This window comes from Aphelocoma coerulescens, chromosome 4A, assembly GCF_041296385.1.
Source record: "Aphelocoma coerulescens isolate FSJ_1873_10779 chromosome 4A, UR_Acoe_1.0, whole genome shotgun sequence".
Classification (NCBI taxonomy): Eukaryota; Metazoa; Chordata; class Aves; order Passeriformes; family Corvidae; genus Aphelocoma; species Aphelocoma coerulescens.
The window spans coordinates 21,156,015-21,174,817 of NC_091018.1; the positions used below are offsets into that span (position 1 = coordinate 21,156,015).

Below are 18,803 nucleotides of genomic sequence, written 5' to 3' on the forward strand. Positions count from 1 at the left end.
TTTCCTTGGTTTTTTTCCCTCTCTAAAGGGTCAGCGAGACGCCGGTTCCCTCGGGCAGCAGCGGCCGATGTGGAAAAGCTCCGAGCGGCGCTTTCGGCCTGGTGGGCGCAGGGAGAGGGAGGAGGAGGAGGAGGAGGAGGAGGAAGGAGCAGGGAAGAGCCGGGAGCACCAGCGCAGACGCCGCGGAATTCCCTCGGGCAGAGCCGCTCCGTGATCCATCCCGCAGCCCCAGCCCGGCCGGAGCCTCGCTCCATCATCCCCCAGCTCCGCCCGGCGCTCGCAGGGTCCCAGGTAACGACGGGCCCGGGGCTCACCCAGGGATTACGATCCCATGGAAGAGGAATGGAAGGCTGCAGCTCGTGGGCAGAGCTGTTTTCCCCCATTCCCTGGAAAAACACAACCCCTCCCTGCCCGGGAGAGCTGCCTGGCTCCTCTTTGCCCAGGCAGGACCCAGAGCATCAAGTAATTTAGCAATAGGAGTTTATTGCAGTGACTCCTCTGTGGGGGTTCTACCACCAGGGCTGGCTGCTTTGCTGGAAAAAAACAGGAACTGGGACTTGTTTCTGTTGAGCTGTGTGGCCTGGAAAGGCTTTGCTTGGGAGAGATGCAAACAGGAGGCTGGAATAAGGTTCTGGGAATGGGGCCTGGAGTCAGTGTGAAACATGGGGTGAGCAGATAATTCCCTTTGCTTCCAGGAAAATGAAGTAGCTGTGAAGCTGGCAGTGCCTGGGATGTCTTTATTAGCTCCTTAATTTCATTGAAATCCCATGTGGGGAAGGGCTGGAAGGGGAATCTGGTTCCTGACAGCTGAGATCTGATGGAGTTGTCTGCAGGGTGAGGGCAGGAGCTCAGCAGGGAACAGCCAGTCTGCTTTTTGTCTCTGTGGTAATTAATTGTAATTAACTGAGTCAGCTCAGGCTGTTAAACTCTGCCTGTGTCCTGTCCAAGAGGTGCTGCCATCCTGGGGGATCTGGTTTGTCACCTGGGGTTGTGCTCTCGGCTCCTCTGGCCCTGGCAGAGCCCTCAGGGCAGCTCAGCCTTTGCAGAATTCCTCTTTTTCTTGGTGTTCCTTCACTGCAGGGAGAGCTGTCAGGTTAAAGGATCCCAGAGCATCAAAACCCAAATTCTTTTCTCTCTCTTTGAGCTGTTGTGCTACTGACATCTTCCTGTATGGATCAGAAACCTTGGCTCTAGCCAGGTGCTTCCAGAAGTAAAAATGGCCATGTGAGCGTGAGCAGCTGAATGTTCGAGATGTTTTTAATGGAAAACTCCCAGTTTTTTTCCGAGGAGCTGCACAAACAGGCTGGGAGTGCTGGAGCAGGGCAGGGAGGGCAGTGGGGTCGTCCCGTGCCCAGGAGGGTTTGGCTAAAAGCTGGCGAAAGCCTCCAGATTTGTGGGGTTTCTCCTTTCTCAGATGTTCCCATTGCTGAAACTATTTGGTCACTCATTTTTTCAGCATTTCCTTTGCCCAAAATGGGGACTGTGGCTTTTCCTCAGAGAGGTTAAACCCAGTTTTGTTTCCTTAAAATGTTTCTTGTGAGACAAACTGCAGGGCTTGTGAAACCCAGCCTTCCTTTCTGCTCCTTCCACAGCATCTCCTGTCCTTTTTCTCCAGAGACTGATGGGAATTCCTCAAACCACAACAGAGCTGAAGTTTCTGCTTTTCCCTCCAGCACTCTTCTCTCCTTCATCCTGTGTGTTCTGTGCCTGCTCCTGTGTCACCCACCTTGTGTGTTTATGCTCTGAGAACTTGATGTCTTCTCCCTCCTGCCCTTTCTCTTTGAATTCTGAGGGAAATGTGCTCTGGAATTCTCTCATTTCACTGCTGCCCAGGTGTCTGGACAGCATAAAGCATAAAGGTGAGGTAGCAGGAGGTGCAGGAAGAGAGTTTGCTGTTCACGTAGCTCATCCAGCTGTTAGCTCTGATGAAACAACAAAAAAATGTAAATCCTCCCCAATCATACAGATCTGGGGGAGTAATGCCTCTTAGTTTTAGTATCTCTTGGAAAGATTGAATTTAAGGCTCTCAGTGAGCTGCCTGTGGTGTTTTCTTCCAGTAAGAGCAGCACGAGATGTCCCTGATTAGGTTTAACTATCTGGGTCACTTCCCATTACCTGTGTTAATTCCCTGCTCAGTTTTGATACTGGGAGAGGAGGAGATAAAAGAAATGTATGTGGAAAGATCAAACTAAGGCTGGAGCTGCCCCAGGCACAGGCCATGTGCTAAATGGGTTTGTGGGTGAGCCTTTCCTGGCATTTTGGGTCCTGTTTGTGTGTGCAAACAAGATTCCTTCTGTTTTCCAAAAGGCGAACTGGACAGAGCTTCCCTCTCTCAGATAATCCTAAGCTTTGTGAGTCGTTGGTTCAGGCATTTAAATAATTTCTTTAAGCTTTTAAAGCTGATCAGCATCAGGGGCAGCTCCTGGAGTTTGTAGCTGTAGGTTTTATTCACTTGGTTCTGAGGTTTGTGCATCAAATGGGGCTCGTTCCTTTTCCTACCCCAGATTGTCAAAGCTGGGGAGCGGGAACAGGAAATGGATGTCTTGGAAAAGGAGGCTGGAGCCAGGTGGGGGTTGGTCTCTTCTCCCAGGTAACAAGGGACAGGACAAGAGGAAATACCCTCAAGCTGTGCCAGGGGAGGTTTAGGTTGGATGTTGGGAAAATTCCTCATGGAAAGGGCTCCATGGCTGAAGTGTGTCAGTGTGCCTCCATCTCAGACCTTCTCTTCTGAAACATTCACACTTCTTCTCCCTGGAGATGTCTGCATTCTTTCATCCCTGCCTAACAAGCTGTTGGCTGGGAGTGCAGCACCTCTGTGGATTTGGTTGTTATCAGCAGCTTTTGAGATCTCTGCAGAGCAGAAGCAGCGTGGACAGCCAGAGCTCCGGTGCCTGGACTCTCCAGATAAGAAAATGAGGGAAAATCAGAAGTCTAGGATAAGAAATGCTTTCTGAGCCTGTGTCTTATCCAGAGAGGCCACATTTCAGTGCACTTCAAAGTGCTGTTAAAATCCTGCTGGGTTTAGACCTGGCCCCCAGAAATTCATAAACATGACAGGCATTTAGACTGAGGCTTCATCTCCTAAAACTTGTCAGGTTTTTGCCCTTGCTCTTTGCACTGAAGAGTTGTTACAAATTTCCCTCTGAGAAATTGCTTTCTAATCTCTATCCTAAAATTAATCACGGTGGTTTCTCCTCCATGCCAGCTGTGTCCTTCACCAGCAGCAGAGATCTTCCTCCTCCTCATTGTTTTGCCTGCTTTTTCTAGAACTGACCTAATTACTGGATTCCTCTGTTACTGCTTCCCTAACCAAGGTCACTTTGCTTCCCCAATTGCTGCAGTTCCATCCAGGAATGGTGAATTCAAACTGGGAATGCTGGAGGGGGGACAAGACCCTCAGAGATGAGGCTTTGCCACTGTTTTGCACAAGAGTGTTGAGCACAGCTCCTGGAATGGCTTTGCCTGGTAAATCACAGAATCATGGAATGCTTTGGGTTGGAAAGGACCTTAAAGCTCATCCCATTCCACCCCCTGCCATGGGCAGGGACACCTTCCACGATCCCAGGCTGCTCTAAGCCTCATCCAGCCTGGCCTTGGACACTGCCAGGGATCCAGGGGCAGCCACAGCTGCTCTGGGCACCCTGTGCCAGGGCCTGCCCACCCTCACAGGTTCCCAGCCTGTCCTTTGTGTCTGCTCAGGGCTGTGTCCTGCTGGGGTTTAGGACAGAGTATCACATCCAAGTCACCTTGTCCCCTCTCTCCTGACTGCCAGGATGTGGTGCCAGAGGCTGGCGTGGCTGCTCCGGGGGCAGCGTGGGAGCACCGGACGTCGCTGGCCGTGGCTGTCCCAGGAGCTCAGGCCCGTCCCGGCTGCCCCGGTGCGCTGCTGCCCCACGGCCCCGGCGGCCCCCCGGTGTGCCTGGCAGCTGCACCAGGACCATCTCGGTAGGTGTGCTGGGTGTGGGTGTTCCTGCTCTGACCAGGGACAGCAGGGAAAGTTTCCAGCCCTTGTTGCCTGGAATGATTTGTGTTTTCCTTCTGAAATAGCCTGCGTTAGAGGGATGCACACTGGGGCTGTTTCATGTTTCCTTCAGGAATTCCCAAAGGCAGGATGGAGCAGCCTTGTCTTCTATGACAAGTGAGGCAGTGCTAAATCAGTAATCAAATCCAGGGATTCCTGAACAGAAACTGTCTGAGCTTTGCCCTGTCAGGCACCATTTTCTGTGCCATGCTCAGGCTCTCCATGGCAGAGCCCCCCTCAGCTCTGGTGTGTGCCCACCTCTCCTGCCCCACCTTGTGCAGGGTGACGGCAGCTGAGGCCAGCAGGACCTCAGTACTCCGAGTCACCTGCAAGCAAAGGGAATTGCTCAGCATTTCACACAGTGGCTCCAAGCAGAAGAGCCAGGCCTTTGACAAGATCCTCTGCCAGGTCTTCCTCACGTGACAAGTTATGTCAAGGGGTACCACTGCATCCCCTGTAACTGGGATGATAAGGTGTGGAACTGGGCTTCAGTTCTTGGCTTTGTTTGTCCTCCCTGTTGCCCCAAAGCATCCTCTGCTCCCATCCCTGGCAGAGCTGAGGTACGGGAGCACCCTGATGCGCCTGGATTTCGTGTGGCTGCGGGACCACTGCCGCTCCGCCTCCTGCTACAACGCCAAGACCAACCAGCGCAGCCTGGACACGGCCAGCGTGGACCTGGCCATCCGGCCCCAGGCCGTGCGGGTGGACGAGACCACGCTCTTCCTCACCTGTGAGTCCTGAGCTCCTCCTGTTGTGGAGGGAGCGTGCTGCTGGATCCCTCTGTGCTGGGAGAGGGCAGCTTTATCCGGAATCTGCCTGTCTGGGAAGAGACTGAGCTGTGAGCAGGCTTTAAACGCTGCTCTCGCTGTGAACACAGCTCAGCATCAAATTGATGTGGTTTTCCTCCCCCAGCCCTTTCTGTGTGTGTGCAGTGTCTGGTTTGGTCCAACTCCCCCAGCAGTGCAGGTGGTGAACAGATGGGGCATGGCACGGTTGGTTCTCTTTTCCTTGCCCAGCCTGTGTGAGCAGCTGTCAGCCCTGCTCACAATGTCCATTTTCCATCCTTTCTCCTCACTTTCCCAGCTGCTTTCTTCCTTTTGGTGGAGCTTGCCTTTACTTGAGGGCTTGACTTCAGAGCTTTGATTGTCCTTGGAGTCCTGTCATCAAAAACCAAAACCACTACGGATGGTTGGCTGGGAATTTGGAGGGGGTTGCAGCAGCTGCCCTGAATTTGGAGTTGTGGCAGCAATGGCAACACCTTTAGGACTCATGCCCTTACAGATCCTATTTTAGGTGGCAGCAGGGTGCAAAGAGCCCATCCCCAGACAGGTGACAAGGGTGAGGCCTGTCCTGGGCTGACGGGTGCCACGATTTCAGGCTGGTCAGTGGCATTTGGTGACTCTGCCCTTGCCCCTGTGCCAGGGCCGGACGGACACGTGACACGGTACGGGCTGGAGTGGCTGGTGAGGAACAGCTACGAGGGGCAGAAGCAGCAGGTCATGCACCCCCGCATCCTCTGGAATGCTGAGATCTACCGGCAAGCCCAGGTCCCCTCTGTCGACTGCCGGAGCTTCCTGGAGACAGACGAGGGGCTGAAGGAATTCCTGCAGAACTTCTTGTTGTACGGGATTGCTTTTGTGGAGAATGTCACTCCCACCAAGGAGGACACGGAAATCTTGGCAGAGAGGATCAGCATAATCAGGTATCTGGGCTATCCTGGGAAGGGTAGGCTTGTTCTCTTTTTGTTTGGAAAGCTGCTGCCTCCTTACCCTGTGTTTTCTGTGGCACAGCCTGGTTTGCAGACAAACACTTTGGGTCTTCTACAGCCTCCACTTGACCTGGGATGGAGGATCCCACTGTGGGATCTGCTTTATGGGAGAGCTGGGAGTCACTCAGTTATGGAGCTGCCCCAGAGCATCCAATGACTTTTGTAATAGTGGGACTGTGCAGAGGGGAGGGACTGAAGGAAGTGGCTGTCTGGGAAGAGCAGAGCTTTGCAAGGAGAGACATTTCCTGTTATGACTTGAGGGGTCGCGAGGGCAGCCTGGCCCTGGGAGCCAGGGAGATCAAAAACCAGTTGGAGCTCTTGCTAAATAAGAGCAATGAGAGGAGTTTGTGCTGGGTTTGTGTTTGTGACCAGCATGGCAGGCCAGGGGCTCAGTTTGGGGCTTTATCCAAGCTGTAGAAAGTTTGATTTGCCTGGGCCCATTCCTGTTAATGACATAGAAACAAGGGGCTCTAGCTAATATCCAGCTGGCTTTTGTCTCCAGGCACCCTCTCCCTGTAGCCCCCGAGTGCTGTTTGGCCTTGCCTGCTGTCCCTTCCCTGCTGTGCTTGCTGGCAGGGAGAGGCAGTGAAAGTAGGGTTCTGGGAAGAAGGAATGGAATTACTGGGCAGCCCTGTGTGGATACAGGTAAGGGCTGGCTGCACTCAGGCAGCTCCTCGTGTCACTTCCATGACTGGGGATGATGGTTGGTGTGGAAACATTGGCATTTGTGGAGGGGAAGACTCGTCACCAGCAGCCTTTTGGGGAGGAAAAAGAGGAGTCGAACACCAGAAGAGGGATTAGAAGCACCATCCCTGACAATGTGAATTTTGTGAAGTTGCTCTGCTTTAATGACTCTGTGCATGGGACAGAGGGGAATAACTCAAGTGCAGGGGAGGCTGTGCCTTGCCCGGACACTGATCCATGATACGTGCCCGTCTGTTTTCCAGGGAGACCATCTATGGCAGGATGTGGTACTTCACCTCTGACTTCTCCCGGGGAGACACAGCCTACACCAAGCTGGCCCTGGATCGGCACACGGACACCACCTACTTCCAGGAGCCCTGTGGGTACGAGCTGCTGCTGCTGCTGCTGCTGCCCAGACATGGGGGGCAGGAGCAGGAGGGAGCAATGCCAGCACAATGTCCTTGTCTCCAGAGCTCCTGATGGGATGTACTGCAGCAATTCTGGGGCCTGTCTGATCACAGAACCCCAGATTGGTTTGTGTTGGGAGGGACCTTAAAGCCCATCCAGTCCCACCCCGTGCAGGGGACACCTTCCACTATCCCAGGTTGCTCAAAGGCCCATCCAGCCTGTCCTTGGACACTTCCAAGGATGGGGCAGCCACAGCCTCTTTGGGTTTGGATTTTGGCTGACATGGGCTTCATCCTGCAGCTCCTGACGTCTCCCAGACTCGTGTCACTGGGTTTGGGAAGCAGCCCTGGCAGTTTTCTGCCTCCTCACCCAGCAAAACGCATGGGATTGGGTCCGGAGAAACAGCAGGTGCAGGTGGTGCATCCACCCACACCTGGCCGTGTCCTTGGGGCGCACCTTCTGCCCAGGGACAGGCAGCCATGGTCATTCCTCTTGGGTTCTGTCTCCATGCAGCATCCAGGTGTTCCACTGCCTGAAGCACGAGGGCACGGGCGGGCGGACGCTGCTGGTGGACGGGTTCCACGCGGCCGAGCAGGTGCTGCGCCGGGCCCCCGAGCACTTCGAGCTGCTCGCCAAGGTGCCCCTCAAGCACGAGTACGTGGAGAGCGTGGGCGGCTGCCACAACCACATGATCGGAGTGGGGCCGGTGCTCAACGTGTACCCCTGGAACAACGAGCTTTACCTCATCAGGTAACGCCCAGGAGGCCTCTGGGGAGGAGAGCGCGTTGTGGGGGTGTTTTTCCAGGACATTCCATGGACTAAAAGCCAGTGTGTCTTTGAGGAGCAGGGATGAAACCACAGAGCGCCCTGTGTTTCTCCTGCTTTAGAGGAAGCGTCAGCACCGCTGATACAGAGATGGGTGTCGGTGCTGAGCTTTGATTTTTCGCTCCTGGCATTCTCCCTTCAGCTCCAAGCCCTCATCCCATTCCATTCGAGATGGAGAAGAATTCAGCCCTTCTCTGGAGAAGCCCCTAGAAACTCTCCTGGCACACAGGGAGCAGGGAGAGCACAGTGAGCCCTTCCAAAGGGATCTTGGGCTGATTTTTGAAATGACAGTGTGGCTCAGTTCTGGAGGTTGTCCAGCACTGCTTTGCACTTCCATTCTAAACAGCTCTCAGTCTTGCCATGTCCTTCCATGGAAAACCAGGAAGAACAGGTTTACACTTGACAGTAAACTCCTGCTGCCCTCAGTGCCATGTTCCCAAAAGTCCTGTGCTGGCAGCACAACCTCTCTGGTCACCTCCAGAGCCTCCATTAAATACCAGCTAATCCCACGGGCTCTTGAGGGTCTCTTGGAAGCAGCTGGAGCCACGTTGGGCAGTCTCTTGTCTCTGCTCTCCCTGCAGGTACAACAACTACGACCGTGCCGTGATCAACACGGTGCCCCATGACGTGGTGCGCCGCTGGTACCACGCGCACCGCGCCCTCACCGCCGAGCTGCGCCGGCCCGACAACGAGCTCTGGGTCAAGCTGAAGCCAGGCAAGGTGGGACCTGGAGCTGCATCCTCTGGGACTGGTCCAGGGTGGGACTGGGGAGCTGAATCCTGTGGGTTTGGCACAGGGAGAAAGGCAGGGTGCTCTGTGGGTGTGCTGGTGTCTGGGCACTGCCGGATCCAGCAGTTTTCCTCTTTCTGGGTGCTCTGAAGTTACAGTAGTGCCTCTGTGTGTGTTTCCCTTGTTTCCTGAAGCAGCATGAGCTTCCAGGTGGGGCAGAGATGTTTAGTTCAAGCTCTGCCTCTGAGGAAAGTTAGTCCCCATTTCCAGCCTCTGCAATGAGAATCCTCAGGAGCAGAGAGGCCGGAACACTAAATGTTCAGGCTTTCACTTCTTCCAGAAGAAATTACAGTTCTGAGGTTTTATTTGAGCCCTTGCATGGGTAGGTGACACTGCAGAGGCAGGAGGTCAGGGCTGCCCCATGCCTGGAAGTGTTCAAACCCAGGTTGGATGGGGCTTGAAGCAGCCTGGGATAGTGGAAGGTGTCCCTGCCCATGGCAGGGGGTAGAAAAAGATGGGCTTTAAGGTTCCTTCCAACCCAAGCATTCTGGGATTCAGTGACAAGATGGCCACTGTCTATTGCTGGTGAACTATCTCCTCTCCAGTAGAAAAGCAAAGAAACCCCAAAATGTGTTTCTGGGGTGGCTCCAGAAAGAGCTGTGCTGGATGCCATGAGCAGCTGGCTGTAGCCTCACCAGTGCCAGTGTGGAACAGGAGGCTCGTGCCCACTGTGGCACACCCTTACCTGCTCTTCCAGTCTTCAGGGATCCCCAGGACCTGCCTGCCAGAGGCTCCTGGCCCTGCCTGCTGTGGTTTCTCTCCTCCTGATGCCCTTTTCCCTTCCCTGCAGGCCCTGTTTGTGGATAACTGGCGTGTCCTGCACGGCCGGGAAGCGTTCACGGGGTACCGGCAGCTCTGCGGCTGTTACCTGACGAGGGACGACGTGCTGAACACCGCCCGCCTGCTGGGGCTGCAGGCCTAGCTCAGCCCTCCAGGGAGCCGGGCAGCCCCCAGCCCCACCCCTGGGAGAGGCAGAAGCCCCCAGTCTCACCTCTGGGAGTGGCTGCAGCCCCCAGTCTCACTTTTGGAAGAAGCCAGCAACCCCTCAACCCAACTTTTGGGAGAGGCCAGCAGCCCCAAATCCCACCCCTGGGAGAGGCAGGAGCCCCCCAGTCCCACCCCTGGGAGAGGCAGGAGCCCCCCAGTCCCACCCCTGGGAGAGGCAGGAGCCCCCAGCCCCACTCCATGCCAGGCCAGCTGAGCTGGTGCCCCCCAGACACTCCAGGCCCTCTGTGCCGGTGCCTCAGCACCACAAAGACACTGCAATACCTCAGACACTTCCACCCTCCCCAAGCAGCTCCCAGGGCTTGCTCAGGAGAGGGGGAAACCAAAGGTTGTGGGACCATTATTTGGGACCACGCTCTGCCTTTGAGCACAGGTGGCTCTTGCTGTCGGTGCTCGCAGCCAGGGTGGCTCAGCTGGGTTAATCCCACCTCGGGAAGTGCTCCTCCAAGCAAGTGCCTTCAGGATCTGGAAGCTTTGCATTATTCCCTGTTTGGCCTTTTTTTCAGCTGCCAGTGTTTGGGGACTTTTAGGAGAGCAGAATGGAAATCTCTGGGGTCTTGTCTCTTCTCACTGATCCAAGCCAAGCTGCCTGGAGAGATCCTGGTGTACTTTGGGCATTTCTGAGAAGGTTTAGGTTAGAGAAAAGGGAAAGGGAAAGCAGCAAGATCTGCATGTTGGGAAGCAGAGGTGACCGTGTTAGATGAGGGATGGAATTCCCACTTTTCCTTGGCTTCCAGTCCTGCTGTGCTGCTGTTCCCTCTGCCTGTTGCACTGCACTTGTGCTGAGGGCAACGCTCAGCAGCCACAGGACTTCTGACAAACTTCCCTCCATGCCTCCTCTTCCATCCTTTCTTAAGGAATCGGCCTTAGGTCACCATCACACACTCTGGTGCACAAACCTCACTCTTTGGGTGTATTTTTTCCCCAAAATTCTGCTCTGAGTGTAACTCAGAGGTGCCTTTCAGCTCCTGGGAGCTGGGGAAGTAAACTGGGATGTGACACACTGAAGGGCCACGGGGTAAGGAACAAAAGCAAATCTTGCTGTTACAGAATTTTTCATTCTGCCCTATTTTTGGGCCCTATTTTTCTGCTCTGACCAGACCCTAAAGCAGGGCTAGGCCCGCTCCCCCTGGCTGTGCTGTGTGAGGTGCTCCGTGTCCTCAGGGCAGGTGCCCAGTGCTAAACCTGCTGCCTTTGTTTAATCCAAACACTGAATGTAGAGATCCCGGCGCCAGGACACTCCTGGAACCTGCTCTGGCTGTGGGCTGAGCTCCCTGATGCTCCCAGTCTTAGTGTTCCCAGTGCTTCCCATCCCCGGTGAGCCGCGGGGAGTGGGCAGGGCTCAGACGGATTTCTGAGCCGAGGCTGGGCAGGGGGTGCCTGGTGAGCTGCCCTGGGAGGTACTGCTCCCACTAGCAGCCTTGGATCCCGGCAGGAGCCTGGATTCTCCTCGGAGAAGAGCCAGCTGTGCCGATTTTAAAACTCAGCAGGAAAATTAAGCCCCCTCCAGCCACCCCCTTTTCCGTAGTGGAGGAAAAACACTAGGAGAGATTCTGAGTTGGAGTCACAATTTACTGAAGGAATCGCCATAATCCCAACGATATTAATAAAAGCTTGTACAAAAAAGAGAACGGTTTGCCCACAGAAAAGGTATTTTCCACCAAAAGGTGTCGCCGGAGCCCCGGGCCGAAGGTGAGCGGTGCCGCCGGAGCCGCCGATCGATCCCGGCGCAGTGCCGGAGCCAGCGGCAGCTCCTTCCCAGCCGGGGAGCGGCCGGCGCGGGGACAGCGGGAGCTGCCACTGCTGCCGGGAAAGGCTCTGGGAGGGGAATCGGCAGGAGAACAGGCTGGGAATAGCCGCGGCACCGGGAATCCATCCCAGGGCTCAGCCGCACCTGCGGCTCTCAGCACGGCGTGGGATTTCAAGGGGATATTTGAGATCGGGGCAATTTGGGGCCGCGTTCCCTTGGCAGATGCTGCTGTGCCGTCCCGCCGAGCTGCTGGGCACCGCCTGGGTGCTCCTCGCAGGTAAGGTGGCCCCGGGCTGGGCTGGGCTGGGCTGGGCTGGGCTGGGCTGGGCTGGGAGCCGGGGCCGGCCCCGGGGCTCCACGCCGGGTCCTCGCCTCTTCCAAATCCCTTCGGAGCCGAGCGTGGGGAGCTCTGGGCCAGACTCTTTAGGTGGGTAAAAGGCTTAACCTGGAAGGCAAAGGTGCGTTTGTCCAGGGGGAGAGGAGGAGGAAGAGCCAGGCACAGCTCCGGGGATAAAAGTGCTGCAGCCAGATTTGTGGTGGGGCTGATGGGTGTGCTGACACAGAAACAGAGGGGTATGTGTTAGCACGTGTGTTTGTGTCAAAAATATGTATGTAAAGATACGTGATGTTTTTAAAACCACAAACTTTACTGCAGTCAAACTCGTGTGAGCATTTTCACTGTGCTCCTTCAATAGTCACTGGCTGCCTTGAAACACAAACCGTGGAATGACAGGGTTTGGGTGGAAAAGGACCTTACAGCTCATCCCATTCCACCCCCAGGTTGTACCAAGCCCTGCCCAACCTGGCCTTGGACACTTCCAGGGATGGAGCAGCCACAGCTGCTCTGGGCAGCCTGTGCTGGATCCAAACGGACAGAGGTTTTCAGGATGAGCATCTAAAATAGAAAGGAAGCCCAGTACCCCACAGCTTGATTTTGGGATGGTGGCAGGGAGCTCTCAGTGTCTGTAGGATGAGTTTTGGCCATTGCAGCTGTAAAAGATGGAGTGTTTTCCTCTTTCCTTCCGCTCATGGTTCTGTTCTCTAGAAATAGTGTTTTCTCAGCAGAAAAAAAAGAAAATTTTCAGAGAAAAAGACTTTTTAGTAATTAAATTGTATTTTCTTCCTCCACATCTACACTTTGGGGGACAGGCAAGCATGAAAACACCTGCCTTTCGAGGTTATAAGTGAGAGAAATTAAAATCTCCTGATGAACTTGACTCACCTGGATTGTCCCACTTCTTTTCCTTCCCACCTGTGCTGCACCATTCCCTGTGGGAGCAGCAGGAGTTTCCAGGGCCGATTGCCTGGCAGGTGCAGTGGGAATGCAGGGGAACAGGTGCTTATCAGGGCAGGAGCTGAGAGACAGGGCTGAGAGCAAACACAGCCTGTGAGGATCCCTGGGCCGCCCTGCCCGGCTCCAGAGCCACAGGAGCTGGGAGCTCTCCCGCTCCCTCTGCCACTTCCTGCCCCTCTCCTCTTTCCTGGAATCCTCTTTACTGGGGATGGAGCTCTGGGAGCTGTGACCTCCCCACAGCAGCTCCTCCTAAAGTCCTTGAGCAGCTGTTAGAGCCCCAGTCCTGACAAGCCCAGAAATTTCGGGAAGACGGCTGCATCCTGCACTGCTGGGAGCATGTGGACACGTTCAGCCCCAAACAAAACCAGGAATTTTGTGACTGTCCCACCCCTGGAAGTGTTCAAAGGCAGGCTGAACAGGGCTTGGAGCAGCCTGGTCTAGGGGAAGGTGTCTCTGTGAGTGGCAGAGTTGGAATGAGATGGGCTTTGAGTTCAGTTCCAACCCAAACCATTCCAGGGCTCTATGCATTGGGAATGAGCCCTGGATATCAGATCAGTATGACAAAACCCAGGTAGGAGAAGCTCATTCCACCAAAGGGACACCTTTCCCTGTAGCAGTTTCTCCCAGCCCCATCCCCACCCCTCTCCTCCCTTCAGGGCTGCTGGTGCTGTTCCCTCCAGCTCTGGAGGCAGCAGAACCTCCCCAGCAGAGAGCCACGGCTGCGGTGGGATCCTCCGTGCTGCTCCCTGGGCTGGACAACGTCACCCACAGCGATTCCGTGCAGTGGGAATTCCGCAGTGGCAGCAGCTCCCACACCATCCTGCAGCACCATGGCGGGGCTCACCCCCCCGCCATCCACGCCCCCTACACAGGACGAGCCACTTTCCACCCATCCAATGGATCACTCACACTGGAGGATGTCCAGGAAAGCGACAGTGGCACCTACAGAGTGACTGTCAGCACAGGAGACAGGAAGAGCCGGGAAATCCAGCTGGAAGTCCTCCGTGAGTGCTGGGGCTGGGAGGGAGGAGTGGGGCAATGGATCCAAGCAGAATTTGCACAGGGACCAGGAGCCAGACCAGGGGGGTTGGAGAAGGGATTTGAGCCAGGGCTGATGGGCCAGTCCTGAGCATGTTTGCACCTGTCCTGTGTGGAGACCCTGGAAAGAGGTTCCCAACCCGTCCTAGGGGAGCAGATCTGGATGTGCTGCCCAGTGAGACTTTCCAAGGGCCTGGCTGGGACAGAGGGACAAGTTCCATCCTGGAAAGGCAATTCCCTCCCATTTTCCACACTTCAGTGCAGGGATGGAGGGACTGACAGGAGGATAAAGGGATGATGGAGGGACTAGTAACAGGATGGAAGAACCAGTGGGAGCACGGAGGGACCAGTGGGATAAGGGAGGGACTGGTGGGCTGCTGTGACTCTGCCACCTGCAGGGTTCCTCCCCTGAGCCCTTTGCCAGGGGACACCTGGCAGAGCCAGCAGAGCTGAGGTTTCTGGAGAAGCCACCACCCCTCAGCCCAGGCTGTCCCCCTTGCCCTCTGCAGGCGCCAGCTGCCACCACAGAGATAAGAGGCACTTGAAAGGGCCCAGAAGTCCCTCCTCAGCACTGCTCCCAGCAATTCCCTTAATTTGCTCTGGCTTATCCAGCCTCTCACTGATTGCTCCATGGCCATAATGCCACCGCAGCCCTTCACCACCTGCCTCTCCCTCCAACCACACACAGTCCGAGTGGGATCTGCTGCCTTCCCTCCTATTTTCTCATTTTCTGACGCATTTCAAAACGCTCTGTATTTACCCACATCCATTAAAAGCAGTGATTCAACTGGAAAAAAACCAGTCCTGCAAAGTGCAGCAGCAGGATGGACTTCCCCAGGGAAATGCTGTGGTGGCAGTTGCAGCCCACAGGCCCATCAGGGATGCTCCAGGTCACGTTCACTGGCACAGGGTGCCCAGAGCAGCTGTGGCTGCCCCTGGATCCCTGGCAGTGTCCAAGGCCAGGCTGGACACTGGGGCTTGGAGCAGCCTGGGATAGGGGAAGGTGTCCCTGCCATGGCAGGGGGTGGGATGGAATGAGCTTTAAGGTCCCTTCCTGCCTGAACCATTTTGTGGTTCTGTGTCTGAGAGAAGTGCTGGGGCCTCTGTTCCCTTTCCAGGGTCTGTGTCCCGCCCTCAGCTCTGGACCAGTGCTCTCCTGGCTCGGGCCACTGGCAAGATTGTCTGTGAGGTGGCAGAGGGCAGAGTGGACTACATCACCTGGAAGAAGGATGGGCAGCCGCTTCCCCCAGCCAGAGTTTCCCGGCTCTCCGGCAGCCGCAGCGTTCTGTACCTGAGGCCAGCCCAGAGGTCGGACTGCGGCTCCTACTCCTGCAACGCCAGCAACGGGATAAGCTGGCAGGAGACCTCCCTGAACGTCACCATTGAAGGTCTCACCTCCCACTGCTCCTCCTGCCCCCCTCCCTTCCCTGGGGATGCCTCAGGGTTTCCATCCCCTCCCTCAGCCTCCATCCCCGGGGGGTGGTGCCCACACGCTGTGGACAGGAGCTGCCCATCGTGGGATGATCCTCAGCCATTCCCAGTCCCTGATCCCACCGAGGCACACTCCTTGGCAGGAGATCGGCCGTTCCCTCTGGGAGCAGCTCCAAAATGATGGCCCTTGGCCGAGGTGATGTGAGCAGGACACGAGTGGGAGGGCAGCCGGGAAGCCTGTGGGGAGCACCCACCCCAGGCTGGACATTTCATGAAGGGTATTTGGCCACCAGCTGGGAGATAAACGGAGCATCCCTGAGGTGATGGAGGATGCCTGCGGCCACCAGAGCCGGTGGCACTGGTCCTGCTGATGTCCCGTGTCCTGTCCCTCGGGGTCGCTCTTTCCCAGGTCTCTCCCGTCTCCTGAAGGACACCCTGAGGATTGCGGTGGTCGCTGTGGTCTTCGCTGTTGTCTCGGCCTGGGGATTAATTATTCCCGTTTGCCAGTCCGAAAAGCTCAGGATAAGTGAGTTGGGGGCAGCGGGACCCCATTTCCCTTGTCTGGTGGGGGAGAGCAAAGAGCGTTGCTGCGGGAACCCCCAGGTCCTGGGATACCCCACAGCATCGGGGTGGGCACGGGCTGCAGCCCACCCTGAGGAGGGGCTGGTGGCTGGCACGGGATTCCCGGAGGTCACAGCGGTCACCCCGCTCTGCCCTGGGTTTTAGGGGGGGAGCTCTGGAGGTGGCTCAGCTCCTACACCTGCGGGCTGGTGTGCATCGCCTGCATCCTGGATGGCACCGCCGGCATCCTCTGGATGTGGGAGGAAGGTCAGAGGGGCTGTGGGGCGGTCTGGAGGGAGGGGGGACAGACCCTGTGGGAGATGCAGAGTCTGGTGGGGCCCAGAAAGGGAGGCAGGGGGGGACAGGGGAGTCAGGCCGTGGGGTGTGGGGTGATTGACCCCTGCAGAGCAATTCGTGATCCAGGTGTGATCTCCAGGTCGGGGGGAGCCTGCGCCACCACGTGCATTACACACACCCTGGACAATTGATGCAGTTATTCCCCTTTTCCCCGAGCCCGTTCCCAGGATGAGTCCCAAGGACAGTAAAATGATCAGAGAATGGAGAGGCCGCTTGCAAGGAAAGGCTGGGAGTCAGAGGAGGGTGGGGAGGGATGTAGTGCAGGGTTACCAGGTGATGAAGGGGGTGGCAGTGTAACATCGGGGTCTCTGCCTCGTCCCGTTGTCTTTCAGGCCCTTCTGTTGCTGTCATCCTGCCCGAGATCGCCCTGAGCTACCTCACCGTGGTCACCTTCCTGGTGGCCACCACCGTCATTTTCCAGCCCACCGATTTCAACCATCTGAAGAGCAAAAAGGGTGAGCGGTTCCACCAAGGATGGCCCAAACTGGTCCAAGGGGGGTTACTCTGCCCCAAACGTCATCCCTGACTTTTTAAAATGAGAACTCCTGTGCTGACTCAGGCTGGTGGATCCCACAGCAGAGCCTGGGTGAGGCCAGCCCCCCACCCACACCCTGGGACGCTCCTCCACATCCCCTTTCCCGTCTCCCTCTGCAGCACAGCGCACCATGGGCTACGCCGCGCCGGGGGCCGTGGTGACCGTGGTGCTGACCACCACCTTCCTCATCAAGAACATCTACCACCGCCACGGTGAGCAGAGATCCCCCAGGGACTGCCCCGAGGCCACAGCTCGTGTCATCCCCACGTCCCTTCAATTCGGCTGTTGGAGATAAACATCCAAAAACCAACCCAACAAACCGGGATTTTCGGGGAAGTGAAATCTTGGCAGGAACGAAATTCAGTTTCCACATCCTCCATCTATTTTATTTTCTATTTTGTGTGTGTGTGTTTTCATGGTGGCAACTCACCTTCCTCCTTCCCCTCCCCCTGCTCCATGCTGGCTCCTGTTTTCTCCGGCAGCAGCAGAAGGATGCACCGAGTTCCTGAACGTGACCATCCTGGTGGTCAGCACGGCGGCCGTGTCGGCCCTCCCGCTCCTCGCCATCGGCCTCTGCTGTAAGTCTGCTCCTTCATCCTCTTCCCAATGCCTCTGGGTCCCCACACCATCCGGCAGCCACAGGAATCATTTAGAAGTGCTTTATTTGGCTTTGGGAAGCCCCCATGGCCAAGGGGGCCCACTGACCGTTTCCGTCCCCTGGTACCCCAAGTACAGCACCCCGTCCTTGGTGCCTCTCACACCTTCTCCTGATCTGGGAACAGATTTGTCCTTCACAGATCACACCACGCAGGGCTGGCGGAAGGACCGTGACGTCTGTTGGACGGACAAAGTCAGGTAGATCCTTTGTTCCTATTTTCCACATAAATCCCTATTTTCCACGTGAATTTGTACACCTTGAAGTGAAAGAGGCAGGACACAGAAACCACCCTGTGTTTTGGTGTAAGACCCAGACCCCAAGAAAGATTCAGCCCAGCACTGCCTGGCAGCCCCTGGGCTCATGCTGGGTTCAGGGGGACGCTCTGGTGGGGTCCCCATCCAGCAAAGCCCTTGAGACCCCACTCAAAGCTCCCCCTTACAACCTCAGCCTGAAGCTTTCAAGCCTTAATTCCTCCTGGATTCATGGATTAACAGAATGGTTTGGGTGGAAAGGGAACTCTAAGATTATCCAGTTCCACCCCCTGCCATGGCAGGGACACTTTCCACTGTCCCAGGCTGCTCCCAGCCCCAATGTCCAGCCTGGCCTTGGACACTGCCAGGGATCCAGGGGCAGCCACAGCTGCTCTGGGCACCCTGTGCCAGGGCCTGCCCACCCTCCCAGGGAAGGATTTTGATGCTCAGCCTGTCCCCCCTCCTCTTCCTTCCAGCTCCTTCGAAATGTCCCAGCCAGGCACCAAGGACCCCGTTCCCAGCTGATCCATCGGGCTGGTTCTCCCTTGGCTGAGCCAGCCCAAGCCTTTCCCCAGGTTGAGTGGGCTCAGGGCTCTCAGTTTTGGTTCCTCTATGATCCTCATAATAAATGTCCATGAAATTAACCTGATTCTGCCTTTTTTTAAAATTAAAACAGACCCAGGGAGGACAAGTGCACATTTCCCCTTTCTTCCTCCAGAAAACCAAGGCCTGAAGCCCCTTTAGGAGCAGCTGCAGGAGTTTCACTGGTTTATCTTTATTTAATGTTTGTGGATAACCCAAGGCACCCTCCCCACCCTTCCACGGCTCGCTGCTCGCTCCCTGGGCAGATATTTCAAGGCATGTTTTGGGGTGATCTCCCCCTAAATCCATCTGCTGCCTGTCCCCTTTAGTATGGGGCCAGGATTTGGGTGCTCCCCACAGGGTCCTGCCTGTGCACTGGGGCTGGGGAAGTCTTGCTCCTCGTGGCCAGCAGGCATATGGATCCTTATCCCTTTTTTCCACTATTCCTTATCCATATTATTATTTAATCCTTATCCACCTTATTTATATTTTTTCTTGTCTTCCTCCTTGGATTTTCCTGCCTGAACCGGCAGCATCACATTCATATCTCATCCCCCCACATCCTCCCGTCCCCGTGTAGGAAAATCACAGCTCCCGGGCTTCTTGGATCAAGAAAATGGGGAGAAATCCTGTTTTCCACAGTTTGGACTGCTCTCCAAAAACCTGGAGGAGAATGCAGTGCGTGTCAGGAGTTAAGTGAGAGGGAGACCCACCAGGAGTGCCCTGACCCTGGATCCCAACATGGATCATCCATAGAGGGAGGCTTTTTCCAGCACGGATTTGCGCTGCTCCTGGAGCTGGTGGCTGAGCTGTTTGTGTAAGATACACCTGGGAGAAGCATTAAAT

At 56.0% G+C, this 18,803-nt stretch overlaps 2 protein-coding genes across 5 annotated transcripts; both read left to right on the forward strand.

Annotated features, from left to right (window-relative positions):
* Positions 1-202: 202 nt before the first annotated feature.
* Positions 203-11,131, forward strand: TMLHE (trimethyllysine hydroxylase, epsilon). The gene is made up of 8 exons (XM_069015759.1): positions 203-291; positions 3,773-3,945; positions 4,575-4,751; positions 5,444-5,723; positions 6,737-6,856; positions 7,395-7,631; positions 8,288-8,426; positions 9,286-11,131. Exons 2-8 carry the CDS (start codon positions 3,774-3,776, stop codon positions 9,415-9,417), a joined length of 1,257 nt encoding a protein of 418 aa, XP_068871860.1. The 5' UTR covers positions 203-291; position 3,773; the 3' UTR covers positions 9,418-11,131.
* Positions 11,132-11,224: 93 nt separating this feature from the next.
* Positions 11,225-17,999, forward strand: LOC138110623 (hepatic and glial cell adhesion molecule-like). Of its 4 annotated transcripts, none has more exons than XM_069015755.1 (10): positions 11,225-11,527; positions 13,201-13,548; positions 14,701-14,970; positions 15,423-15,539; positions 15,740-15,841; positions 16,264-16,386; positions 16,586-16,678; positions 16,949-17,044; positions 17,249-17,321; positions 17,852-17,999. In XM_069015755.1, the coding sequence occupies exons 1-10, from the start codon at positions 11,473-11,475 to the stop codon at positions 17,898-17,900; spliced, it is 1,326 nt and encodes a 441-aa protein (XP_068871856.1). In that variant the 5' UTR covers positions 11,225-11,472; the 3' UTR covers positions 17,901-17,999. The 4 variants fall into 4 exon arrangements, with proteins under 4 accessions (XP_068871856.1, XP_068871858.1, XP_068871857.1 ...); XM_069015757.1 differs by having other exon boundaries at positions 17,264-17,321; XM_069015756.1 differs by having other exon boundaries at positions 16,952-17,044.
* The last annotated feature ends 804 nt before the right edge of the window (positions 18,000-18,803 follow it).